Source organism: Lissotriton helveticus, chromosome 5_1, assembly GCF_964261635.1.
Source record: "Lissotriton helveticus chromosome 5_1, aLisHel1.1, whole genome shotgun sequence".
Taxonomy (NCBI): domain Eukaryota; kingdom Metazoa; phylum Chordata; class Amphibia; order Caudata; family Salamandridae; genus Lissotriton; species Lissotriton helveticus.
The window spans coordinates 457,639,190-457,651,450 of record NC_136065.1 but is presented as its reverse complement, the minus strand read 5'-3'; the positions used below and the strand labels follow the sequence as shown (position 1 = coordinate 457,651,450).

Below are 12,261 nucleotides of genomic sequence, written 5' to 3'. Positions count from 1 at the left end.
ATCAAGCATCCAAGGACCGGTTTCTGGCTATCAGCCTTCATTCAGCCTGGATAGCTTGACTCCAGTGGTGTGGAGAGCCTGGGACTCACGTCTGAGCATACCCAGCCCACTCGGGGTGAAAATTGCAAAAAACACAGTTGATGGACAGAATGTAGAACAATGTCATACATTCACCCCAGTACAAGGATCTGGGCCTAAATCCATCGTTTTTTTGCACTCCACACCACCCTAGGTTAGACACTGGCTATATGCAAAACAGCTTTGACCCTGTGCCTCATGGGAACAGTCCAGTCCGAACTACCAAGCCATATCTTTCCCAGACCGGAATCAAGCATCCAAGGACCGGTTTCTGGCTATCAGCCTTCATTCAGCCTGGATAGCTTGACTCCAGTGGTGTGGAGAGCCTGGGACTCACGTCTGAGCATACCCAGCCCACTCGGGGTGAAAATTGCAAAAAACACAGTTGATGGACAGAATGTAGAACAATGTCATACATTCACCCCAGTACAAGGATCTGGGCCTAAATCCATCGTTTTTTTGCACTCCACACCACCCTGGGTTAGACACTGGCTATATGCAAATCAGCTCTGACCCTGTGCCTCCTGGGAACAGTCCAGTCCGAACTACCAAGCCATGTCTTTCCCAGACCGGAATCAAGCATCCAAGGACGGGTTTCTGGCTATCAGCCTTCATTCAGCCTGGATAGCTTGACTCCAGTGGTGTGGAGAGCCTGCGACTCACGTCTGAGCATACCCAGCCCACTCGGGGTGAAAATTGCAAAAAACACAGTTGATGGACAGAATGTAGAACAATGTCATACATTCACCTCAGTACAAGGATCTGGGCCTAAATCCATTGTTTTTTTGCACTCCACACCACCCTGGGTTAGACACTGGCTATATGCAAATCAGCTCTGACCCTGTGCCTCATGGGAACAGTCCAGTCCGAACTACTAAGCCATGTCTTTCCCAGACCGGAATCAAGCATCCAAGGACCGGTTTCTGGCTATCAGCCTTCATTCAGCCTGGATAGCTTGACTCCAGTGGTGTGGAGAGCCTGGGACTCACGTCTGAGCATACCCAGCCCACTCGGGGTGAAAATTGCAAAAAACACAGTTGATGGACAGAATGTAGAACAATGTCATACATTCACCCCAGTACAAGGATCTGGGCCTAAATCCATAGTTTTTATGCACTCCACACCACCCTGGGTTGGACACTGGCTATATGTAAATCAGCTCTGACCCTGTGCCTCATGGGAACAGTCCAGTCCGAACTACCAAGCCATGTCTTTCCCAGACCGGAATCAAGCATCCAAGGACCGGTTTCTGGCTATCAGCCTTCATTCAGCCTAGATAACTAGACTCCATTGGTGTGGAGGGCCTGGGACTCACGTCTGAGCATACCCAGCCCACTCGGGGTGAAAATTGCAAAAAACACAGTTGATGGACAGAATGTAGAACAATGTCATACATTCACCCCAGTACAAGGATCTGGGCCTAAATCCATCGATTTTTTTCACTCCACACCACCCTGGGTTAGAGACTGGTTATATGCAAATCAGCTCTGACCCTGTGCCTCATGGGAACAGTCCAGTCCGAACTACCAAGCCATGTCTTTCCCAGACCGGAATCAAGCATCCAAGGACCGGTTTCTGGCTATCAGCCTTCATTCAGCCTGGATAGCTTGACTCCAGTGGTGTGGAGAGCCTGGGACTCACGTCTGAGCATACCCAACCCACTCGGGGTGAAAATTGCAAAAAACACAGTTGATGGACAGAATGTAGAACAATGTCATACATTCACCCCAGAACAAGGATCTGGGCCTAAATCCATCGTTTTTTGCACTCCACACCACCCTGGGTTAGACACTGGCTATATGCAAATCAGCTCTGACCATGTGCCTCATGGGAACAGTCCAGTCCGAACTACCAAGCCATGTCTTTCCCAGACCGGAATCAAGCATCCAAGGACCGGTTTCTGGCTATCAGCCTTCATTCAGCCTGGATAGCTTGACTCCAGTGGTGTGGAGAGCCTGGGACTCACGTCTGAGCATACCCAGCCCACTCGGGGTGAAAATTGCAAAAAACACAGTTGATGGACAGAATGTAGAACAATGTCATACATTCACCCCAGTACAAGGATCTGGGCCTACATCCATCGTTTTTTTGCACTCCACATCACCCTGGGTTAGACACTGGCTATATGCAAATCAGCTCTGACCCTCTGCCTCATGGGAACAGTCCAGTCCGAACTACCAAGCCATGTCTTTCCCAGACCGGAATCAAGCATCCAAGGACCGGTTTCTGGCTATCAGCCTTCATTCAGCCTGGATAGCTTGACTCCAGTGGTGTGGAGAGCCTGGGACTCACGTCTGAGCATACCCAGCCCACTCGGGGTGAAAATTGCAAAAAACACAGTTGATGGACAGAATGTAGAACAATGTCATACATTCACCCCAGTAAAAGGATCTGGGTCTAAATCCATCGTTTTTTTGCACTCCACACCACCCTGGGTTAGACACTGGCTATATGCAAATCAGCTCTGACCCTGTGCCTCATGGGAACAGTCCAGTCCGAACTACCAAGCCATGTCTTTCCCAGACCGGAATCAAGCATTCAAGGACCGGTTTCTGGCTATCAGCCTTCATTCAGCATGGATAGCTTGACTCCAGTGGTGTGGAGAGCCTGGGACTCACGTCTGAGCATACCCAGCCCATTCGGGGTGAAAATTGCAAAAAACACAGTTGATGGACAGAATGTAGAACAATGTCATACATTCACCCCAGTACAAGGATCTGGGCCTAAATCCATCATTTTTTTGCACTCCACACCACCCTGGGTCAGACACTGGCTATATGCAAATCAGCTCTGACCCTGTGCCTCATGGGAACAGTCCAGTCCGAACTACCAAGCCATGTCTTTCCCAGACCGGAATCAAGCATCCAAGGACCAGTTTCTGGCTATCAGCCTTCATTCAGCATGGATAGCTTGACTCCAGTGGTGTGGAGAGCCTGGGACTCACGTCTGAGCATACCCAGCCCATTCGGGGTGAAAATTGCAAAAAACACAGTTGATGGACAGAATGTAGAACAATGTCATACATTCACCCCAGTACAAGGATCTGGGCCTAAATCCATCATTTTTTTGCACTCCACACCACCCTGGGTCAGACACTGGCTATATGCAAATCAGCTCTGACCCTGTGCCTCATGGGAACAGTCCAGTCCGAACTACCAAGCCATGTCTTTCCCAGACCGGAATCAAGCATCCAAGGACCGGTTTCTGGCTATCAGCCTTCATTCAGCCTGGATAGCTTGACTCCAGTGGTGTGGAGAGCCTGAGACTCACGTCTGAATATACCCAGCCCACTCGGGGTGAAAATTGCAAAAAACACAGTTGATGGACAGAATGTAGAACAATGTCATACATTCACCCCAGTACAAGGATCTCGGCCTAAATCCATCGTTTTTTTGCACTCCACACCACCCTGGGTTAGACACTGGCTATATGCAAAACAGCTTTGACCCTGTGCCTCATGGGAACAGTCCAGTCCGAACTACCAAGCCATATCTTTCCCAGACCGGAATCAAGCATCCAAGGACCGGTTTCTGGCTATCAGTCTTCATTCAGCCTGGATAGCTTGACTCCAGTGGTGTGGAGAGCCTGGGACTCACGTCTGAGCATACCCAGCCCACTCGGGGTGAAAATTGCAAAAAACACAGTTGATGGACAGAATGTAGAACAATGTCATACATTCACCCCAGTAGAAGGATCTGGGCCTAAATCCAACCTTTTTTTTGCACTCCACACCACCCTGGGTTAGACACTGGCTATATGCAAATCAGCTCTGACCCTGTGCCTCATAGGAATAGTCCAGTCTGAACTACCAAGCCATGTCTTTCCTAGACCGGAATCAAGCATCCAAGGACGGGTTTCTGGCTATCAGCCTTCATTCAGCCTGGATAGCTTGACTCCAGTGGTGTGGAGAGCCTGCGACTCACGTTTGAGCATACCCAGCCCACTCGGGGTGAAAATTGCAAAAAACACAGTTGATGGACAGAATGTAGAACAATGTCATACATTCACCCCAGTACAAGGATCTGGGCCTAAATCCATCGTTTTTTTGCACTCCACACCACCCTGGGTTAGACACTGGCTATATGCAAATCAGCTCTGACCCTGTGCCTCATGGGAACAGTCCAGTCCGAACTACCAAGCCATGTCTTTCCCAGACCGGAATCAAGCATCCAAGGACCGGTTTCTGGCTATCAGCCTTCATTCAGCCTGGATAGCTTGAGAGCCAGGCTCTCCACACCACTGGAGTCAAGCTATCCAGGCTGATGACGGATGATAGCCAGAAACCGGTCCTTGGATGCTTGATTCCGGTCTGGGAAAGACATGGCTTGGTAGTTCGGACTGGACTGTTCCCATGAGGCACAGGGTCAGAGCTGATTTGCATATAGCCAGTGTCTAACTCAGGGTGATGTGGAGTGCAGAAAAACAATGGATTTAGGCCCAGATCCTTGTACTGGGGTGAATGTATGACATTGTTCTACATTCTGTCCATCAACTGTGTTTTTTGCTATTTTCACCCCGAGTGGGCTGGGTATGCTCAGACGTGAGTCCCAGGCTCTCCACACCACTGGAGTCAAGCTATCCAGGCTGATGAAGTCTGATAGCCAGAAACCGGTCCTTGGATGCTTGATTCCGGTCTGGGAAAGACATGGCTTGGTAGTTCGGACTGGACTGTTCCCATGAGGCACAGGGTCAGAGCTGATTTGCATATAGCCAGTGTATAACTCAGGGTGATGTGGAGTGCAAAAAACGATGGATTTAGGCCCAGATCCATGTACTGGGGTGAATGTATGACATTGTTCTACATTCTGTCCATCAACTGTGTTTTTTGAAATTTTCACCCCGAGTGGGCTGGGTATGCTCAGACGTGAGTCCCAGGCTCTCCACACCACTGGAGTCAAGCTATCCAGGCTGATGAAGGCTGATAGCCAGAAACCGGTCCTTGGATGCTTGATTCTGGTCTGGGAAAGACATGGCTTGGTAGTTCGGACTGGACTGTTCCCATGAGGCACATGGTCAGAGCTGATTTGCATATAGCCAGTGTCTAACTCAGGGTGATGTGGAGTGCAAAAAAACGATGGATTTAGGCCCAGATCCTTGTACTGGGGTAAATGTATGACATTGTTCTACATTCTGTCCATCAACTGTGTTTTTTGCAATTTTCACCCCGAGTGGGCTGGGTATGCCCAGACGTGAGTCCCAGGCTCTCCACACCACTGGAGTCAAGCTATCCAGGCTGATGAAGGCTGATAGCCAGAAACCGGTCCTTGGACGCTTGATTCCGGTCTGGGAAAGACATGGCTTGGTAGTTCGGACTGGACTGTTTCCATGAGGCACAGGGTCAGAGCTGATTTGCATATACCCAGTGTCTAACTCAGGGTGATGTGGAGTGCAAAAAAACGATGGATTTAGGCCCAGATCCTTGTACTGGGGTGAATGTATGACATTGTTCTACATTCTGTCCATCAACTGTGTTTTTTGCAATTTTCACCCCGAGTGGGCTGGGTATGCTCAGACGTGAGTCCCAGGCTCTCCACACCACTGGAGTCAAGCTATCCAGGCTGATGAAGGCTGATAGCCAGAAACCGGTCCTTGGATGCTTGATTCCGGTCTGGGAAAGACATGGCTTGGTAGTTCGGACTGGACTGTTCCCATGAGGCACAGGGTCAGAGCTGATTTGCATATAGCCAGTGTATAACTCAGGGTGATGTGGAGTGCAAAAAACGATGGATTTAGGCCCAGATCCATGTACTGGGGTGAATGTATGACATTGTTCTACATTCTGTCCATCAACTGTGTTTTTTGCAATTTTCACCCGAGTGGGCTGGGTATGCTCAGACGTGAGTCCCAGGCTCTCCACACCACTGGAGTCAAGCTATCCAGGCTGATGAAGGCTGATAGCCAGAAACCGGTCCTTGGATGCTTGATTCTGGTCTGGGAAAGACATGGCTTGGTAGTTCGGACTGGACTGTTCCCATGAGGCACATGGTCAGAGCTGATTTGCATATAGCCAGTGTCTAACTCAGGGTGATGTGGAGTGCAAAAAAACGATGGATTTAGGCCCAGATCCTTGTACTGGGGTAAATGTATGACATTGTTCTACATTCTGTCCATCAACTGTGTTTTTTGCAATTTTCACCCCGAGTGGGCTGGGTATGCCCAGACGTGAGTCCCAGGCTCTCCACACCACTGGAGTCAAGCTATCCAGGCTGATGAAGGCTGATAGCCAGAAACCGGTCCTTGGACGCTTGATTCCGGTCTGGGAAAGACATGGCTTGGTAGTTCGGACTGGACTGTTTCCATGAGGCACAGGGTCAGAGCTGATTTGCATATACCCAGTGTCTAACTCAGGGTGATGTGGAGTGCAAAAAAACGATGGATTTAGGCCCAGATCCTTGTACTGGGGTGAATGTATGACATTGTTCTACATTCTGTCCATCAACTGTGTTTTTTGCAATTTTCACCCCGAGTGGGCTGGGTATGCTCAGACGTGAGTCCCAGGCTCTCCACACCACTGGAGTCAAGCTATCCAGGCTGATGAAGGCTGATAGCCAGAAACCGGTCCTTGGATGCTTGATTCCGGTCTGGGAAAGACATGGCTTGGTAGTTCGGACTGGACTGTTCCCATGAGGCACAGGGTCAGAGCTGATTTGCATATAGCCAGTGTCTAACGCAGGGTGATGTGGAGTGCAAAAAAAACGATGGATTTAGGCCCAGATCCTTGTACTGGGGTTAATGTATGACATTGTTCTACATTCTGTCCATCAACTGTGTTTTTTGCAACATTCGAGAATGCACAGCTGATGACATGAGCAGATGGAACAAAAAGATTTTCTGGGGGGGGGGAAGTATTAGTCATTTGTAATGTGTATTGAAATTATACACAACTGTTGGTGTACTGATCTGAACTAGACAAATAGCGTCACCATGTGGCACACTGCCATACGTGCTGATGTTGACAATAAGGTGCTGGTGCCGAGCACCGGAAACCACCGGCTCAAATTAAGCACTGCTCTGCTTCTCAGATTAGACTTGCGCCTCACACGATGGTCTGTCCTTTGCTATACTTCCTCATAAAACACGTCTTTCTGCAAACTCTGCCTGCACTCCTCTGTTAAACACAGATGCAATTGACAATTTTCTGTGAATGATCTTACATCATAATGACAAAGTGCGGTTATTGACAGGTTTAAAATACACGAACATTAAAAAGAACATTTCCACTAAAAACGAATCTAGATGAATTAGATAAACTATACATTCTAAAACAGGCTGTATCTATCCACCAATATTATTATAACCTCCGAATTTTCGGCCTTCCATTTAAATCCTAACATTTACACACAAAAAAAAAAATCTCTCCTGCAGCCGTAGGCGGGCTTACAAATGACAATGGGTACATAAATGCTAGTCTGCAATTCTTAAAACGCATCTCTAAAAAGAAAATGCAGATTAAAATATTGTGATCTTGGCTTTTTGTTGTGGTAGCAAAAGGAGGAAAAGTGCATTAGAGCACAGGCAGACATATCACCAGAGGAGTAGATGTTGACAGGATTATAGTTCATCTTTCCTGAATCCCTCAGCAATTTTACCAACTCTGAGTCATTTCAACGAGTGACTTACATGATTGTTTATGGTGTACTCAGATTCCAGACCCAATACAAATTTAATGGGAAAAGAGGCCCTTAGAGAGCATTTTTGTATTACATCATGCTCACGAACATTTAGACATATTTTGGTATATTGTACTTTCATAATATTATTATCTGCTGCCCTTAGCGTGCTGGGATCCATAAAAGTTTTAGAGCAGCTCAGCTTAACTAAAATAGCCTATTTTACGCCTAATCATCGCATAGACTACACTCTTATATTGTACCGAGTGCAACAGGAGACGTCATTAAAAGCAATTCTAATCCATAGCACGGGTGCCCATTACATGTATGTGATGTGAGACATCCCCACTTCCTGGTGCATAATGTAAGTAGATGTATATATCATGGCACCCACATTTTCTTCATGCTGCACTTTTTATTTTTGTAAATGCATATCCCCACTGCATCAATATCTGTTCTTACTGGTTTGAGTTAAAGATTGGTGTACAAAAGTCCTCATTGCGCCAATATTTATTTGTATTTATTTATTTTAAAGGTATTATATGGAGCTGGCTGGACCCTGAGGTATCAACGCGCTTTACAAACTCAAGAGTAAGGTAATCATCAAAGGTACAAGAATTACATAAAATATAAAATAGGGAAATCATTTTACAGAGGAGCACGCAATAAAGTAGAAGTCAAAACAAATGTAAAGACATTAAGGATGACAGTAACTGAATTGTGGTCCATTTAAAAACAAATTGATGGCGCATTATTGCCTGCTGGGTTGACCATTTTAATGGATAGAGAAAATGTCCTACTAGATAAAGAGAATAACTGACCTGTTCTAAATGTTGGGGGTCTACATTATGCACTACCTCGAGTCCCTTCTTATGGGCCATAGTTTGGGATGAAGTTTCATTTACATTGAGCTATCTTTGTACCATGTGAGTACTACACTTTGGCAAAATATTAAATTACCCCATTAAAATGTAAAATAATGAAATAAATCAAGGGTATTTCAGTAAAGTTTGGTTGGAGGGATTTCCAGATGATAACAGAATTTTCTGAGAGTACTGCTCGGCTATTCCCGTTAATTAGTTTGCGCCTGTCTATAGGTGACTAATCGGTTCTTGTGAAAGATTCAGGCTAGACGAAATGGAATGTTGACTTGCATGGTGAATTGCTCTTGCTGGCATGGGGTGATTTGGTGTAAGCACTAGGCTCTTGTGATGCAAAGACCTATACCTCTATACCAGAAGCGGCCAGCAACTAAAATATGGTGGGCAGCGATGCCCAAAAAACCCACGATATGTATGTTTCTGGCAACAGGCTCTAGTCGCTGTCTCTTGTTTCGGTGATCCGGGCAGAAAGGGAGGGACTTCCTCCCTTGTGCCACGCAAATCCAATCAAGCTCCTGGATTGGTTGGAGCAGGCTAACCGAGCGCTCATTTTGAAGCTATGGCCAGCGGCTGCAACCCCTCAGCTGTTTTTCAGTCCTGGGATTGCAGGCTTTGAAGTGCGCATGACAGATTGGTTGGCTGTAGACAGCCCGCCAATCTTTCATGCGCACGGGCAGGGGCCTGACATAAGTGCAGTTGCACTAATCAGCCCCACCCCCTGCCCTCGCGCTGAAGCAGCGCAAGCCTGCCACACATAATAAAATGGTATTTATGACCATTTTATAAATGTGTGTGCCTGCTGCGCTGGCGGTTGGCGGGGAGACGCTCCTCCGCCGTAGCGGAGGAGCCGCTGCTGGCCTACACTTGACTTGATTCTGAGGAATGTGCACTTTAGGGTGGCCTCAAGAAGTGCATTTCCAATCTATGCTTAAGAAGGCTAATGTGTTTGGAGCACGGGGCCAACCTGTAAAGTGTTTGATTTTTGTCAGCATGTGATTGATTTCAGTATGTTTTTGATGTAGTTGTTCTGAGAGAGAGTCATGTCCTGGGAATAGTGTGTGTGTATCGAGGGTTACGGAACTCCATTCATTTATAATGGGGAGAGCCTGGATCGGACTTGGATATTGGGAAATGGAATTATATTTTTGATGGGCTGAATTTCAGGGAATGGAGGGACATGCAACTTATTTTGTGACTTGTATGCGCGATCAGCTGAGCTGTGTCAACAGTTAAGTATCCATTTAGCAGGAATAGGCGGCTTAGCATGATTTGGACCTAAGTGCACCAGTGCAGTAACATTACATAGCTGCAGCTTAGTGATAAATAATAGTGTTTCATTTTGCAACATGACACATGATTTTGCATGATTTCTCACAAATGTCTTATAATTACGCAAAACTAAATTAGGCAAATGACCACACACCCCATAATCTTTAGAGAAACCTCCTCCCAATGATCTGATGGGTGGTCCTGATGCAGGCCTGAATCGAGAAACAGTGTTAAATCTTTTGTCTTTCATCTATAAGTCCTGTAAATGTTCTAAGTTAGGTTGTAATGTATAAGAGATATTGGCACATCCTCTGTTGTAATTGGGTTAAATTGGAAAACAGTGTTTGTCATCAATGTTTAAAAGTCTGGCTGATATACTGTGTGTTTGGTCAGAAAAGATTCACTTTTAGCGACATATTTTCGAACAAAACACACCATTGTGTCTATTTTTGAAGCAAGGATGAATTTTTCGTTACAAATAATGCCAAAAGACACAATTGCTTGCATTCTTGATGCTTGTGTTGTTGCATTGCAATAAGATAATTCTCATCTTTTGAGAACATTGCCCCAAGCAAAAACAAAAGAAGACATGAGTGTAAAGTGAGCAAAGAAGACTTGATAAAATAAAAGAAAATTAGCTATCGAAAATAAATATTTGCAATTTTATTTGTCCTGCAGGGCATGTTTATGCCAGTCACACACCTTCTGTTTGCAGGGAACTAAAAGTTAAACAGAACACAATAGTACCTCAATCACATCGGGTGCAGAAGACGGGCACTGATTAAGTTGAATCAATCAGTTCTTGGTCCCTGCTCCATAGAGAGTCAAGCCAACAAATGGTAAACACTGGACGGGCTCCAAGCCCTTATTGTTAACAATAGTGTCTTGAAAGCAAGACGCATGCGCTAGCACATGCTCTCGGAGGCTTCACCCTAAAATTTGCACCAACAGTTATTTGGATAGTGAAATACAACAAGAATCAGGACTCAATGGTGCCTTGAGGACTGTGGGCCCAGGTGTTGTGCACCGCTGAACTATTGATAATTACGCGGTTGCAAGGCAAGTGTTTACCTCAAAAAGGTTCAGGATGCTTTGAGCTGTGTAAAGGTTTAAGGGGCAGATTTACAAGCCTCATGCAACACTTTTGCGCCGCCGTTGCGTCACTTTTTGTGACGCAGCTGCGGCATAAACCATGCACCAAACTCCGGCCCATGTACAACGTGACGCATCTAGGAAGATGTGTCAGCTTGTAAAGCCCTGCGTCACATTATACCTGTGTCAGGTATAATGTATGCATGGTGGGCATTCCCATGCGGGAAAGCCCAGTAGAAGTGACGCAGTGAAATCTACAAGATTTCACTGCGTCACTTCTAAGACGCCACTGTGTCAAAACACTATGCCTGCTTGGAGCAGTTGTAAGGAGTAATGCAGTGTATTAGGAATAGGCCTCCCCGTGCATTGCTGGAGTTGCATTGTGCTTGCGTCACGACTCCAGCAATGCATGACTTTTGCACTGACAGATGCGCCAGAATTTCCGACGCATCTGTCAATCCATGCGCCATGGTGCGCCGTATTTTAAATCTATGGTGGCGTAAGGGTTTCGCATGCAGTCGCAGGGAAACTGATGCAACTATACAGATGCATCAGTTTCTTGTAAATAAGCCCCTAAGTGTCCAAGTGCAGTAGCTTAGTGGAAAGGGGATTGCTTAATTACTGTGCGTGTAAAAGAGCTCTAATGTTACTATCAAAAATATACATAATCTTTCTAAGACAAATTCTGTATGATCTAGATTTTGCAAAGATCGTAGCAGCGTAGACAACATAGCACACACTTGGGATGCAGCACCTACCTTAAGACTTCTGGCTCCACAGCCTGGCATGCAAGCTTCTCGAATACCCTCACAAGCGGTAGGTGCAGCAGGTCCTGGCTGTCACTCATCGCTGCATGGCAAAAGGTCACCAGGCTGTGAAGGAGCCCGCCTCCACACATCAACTGGCGATTCTTTTCTGACTTCACCAAGGACTGGATGTGGTCCACCACTGCACACTGGATCTCCATTGAGAGCTGTTGAGGGAGCAGCATGTATTGATTAATGTGAAACATGGGCCCAAGGAAACCACAGCCTTGGCCATGGACCAGGCGACAATGTATGGATAGTCTCCTATGTATGAGATGTACATCAACATTAAAGAATAAACAGAGAAGAGGAAGGGGAGACTGAAGAAAATGGAGTCTAAAGGCCCAATTATGAGTGTCAGAGAATTGGGTGTGACATATACTGCAACTGGTAAATTTAATTGCCACAGGGTGAGATATTTACAGGGTGTGCCAAATACCTCCTATTCTTACTATTCTAGAGTGAATTTTTTTTTTTTTTAGTATCAAATTCAATGTATTTGTATTTTGTATTTTGTATGGATTA

At 46.1% G+C, this 12,261-nt stretch overlaps 1 protein-coding gene across 2 annotated transcripts in view; it reads right to left on the bottom strand.

Annotated features, from left to right (window-relative positions):
* WDFY4 (WDFY family member 4) overlaps positions 1 to 12,261 on the bottom strand; it is a 1,018,342-nt gene that overhangs the window by 621,234 nt on the left and 384,847 nt on the right. For both annotated transcript variants that reach the window (XM_078642707.1, XM_078642708.1), the window contains one exon: positions 11,689 to 11,903. In XM_078642707.1, coding sequence (XP_078498833.1) covers positions 11,689 to 11,903 — 215 coding nt within the window. The remainder of the gene's footprint in view (positions 1 to 11,688; positions 11,904 to 12,261) is intronic.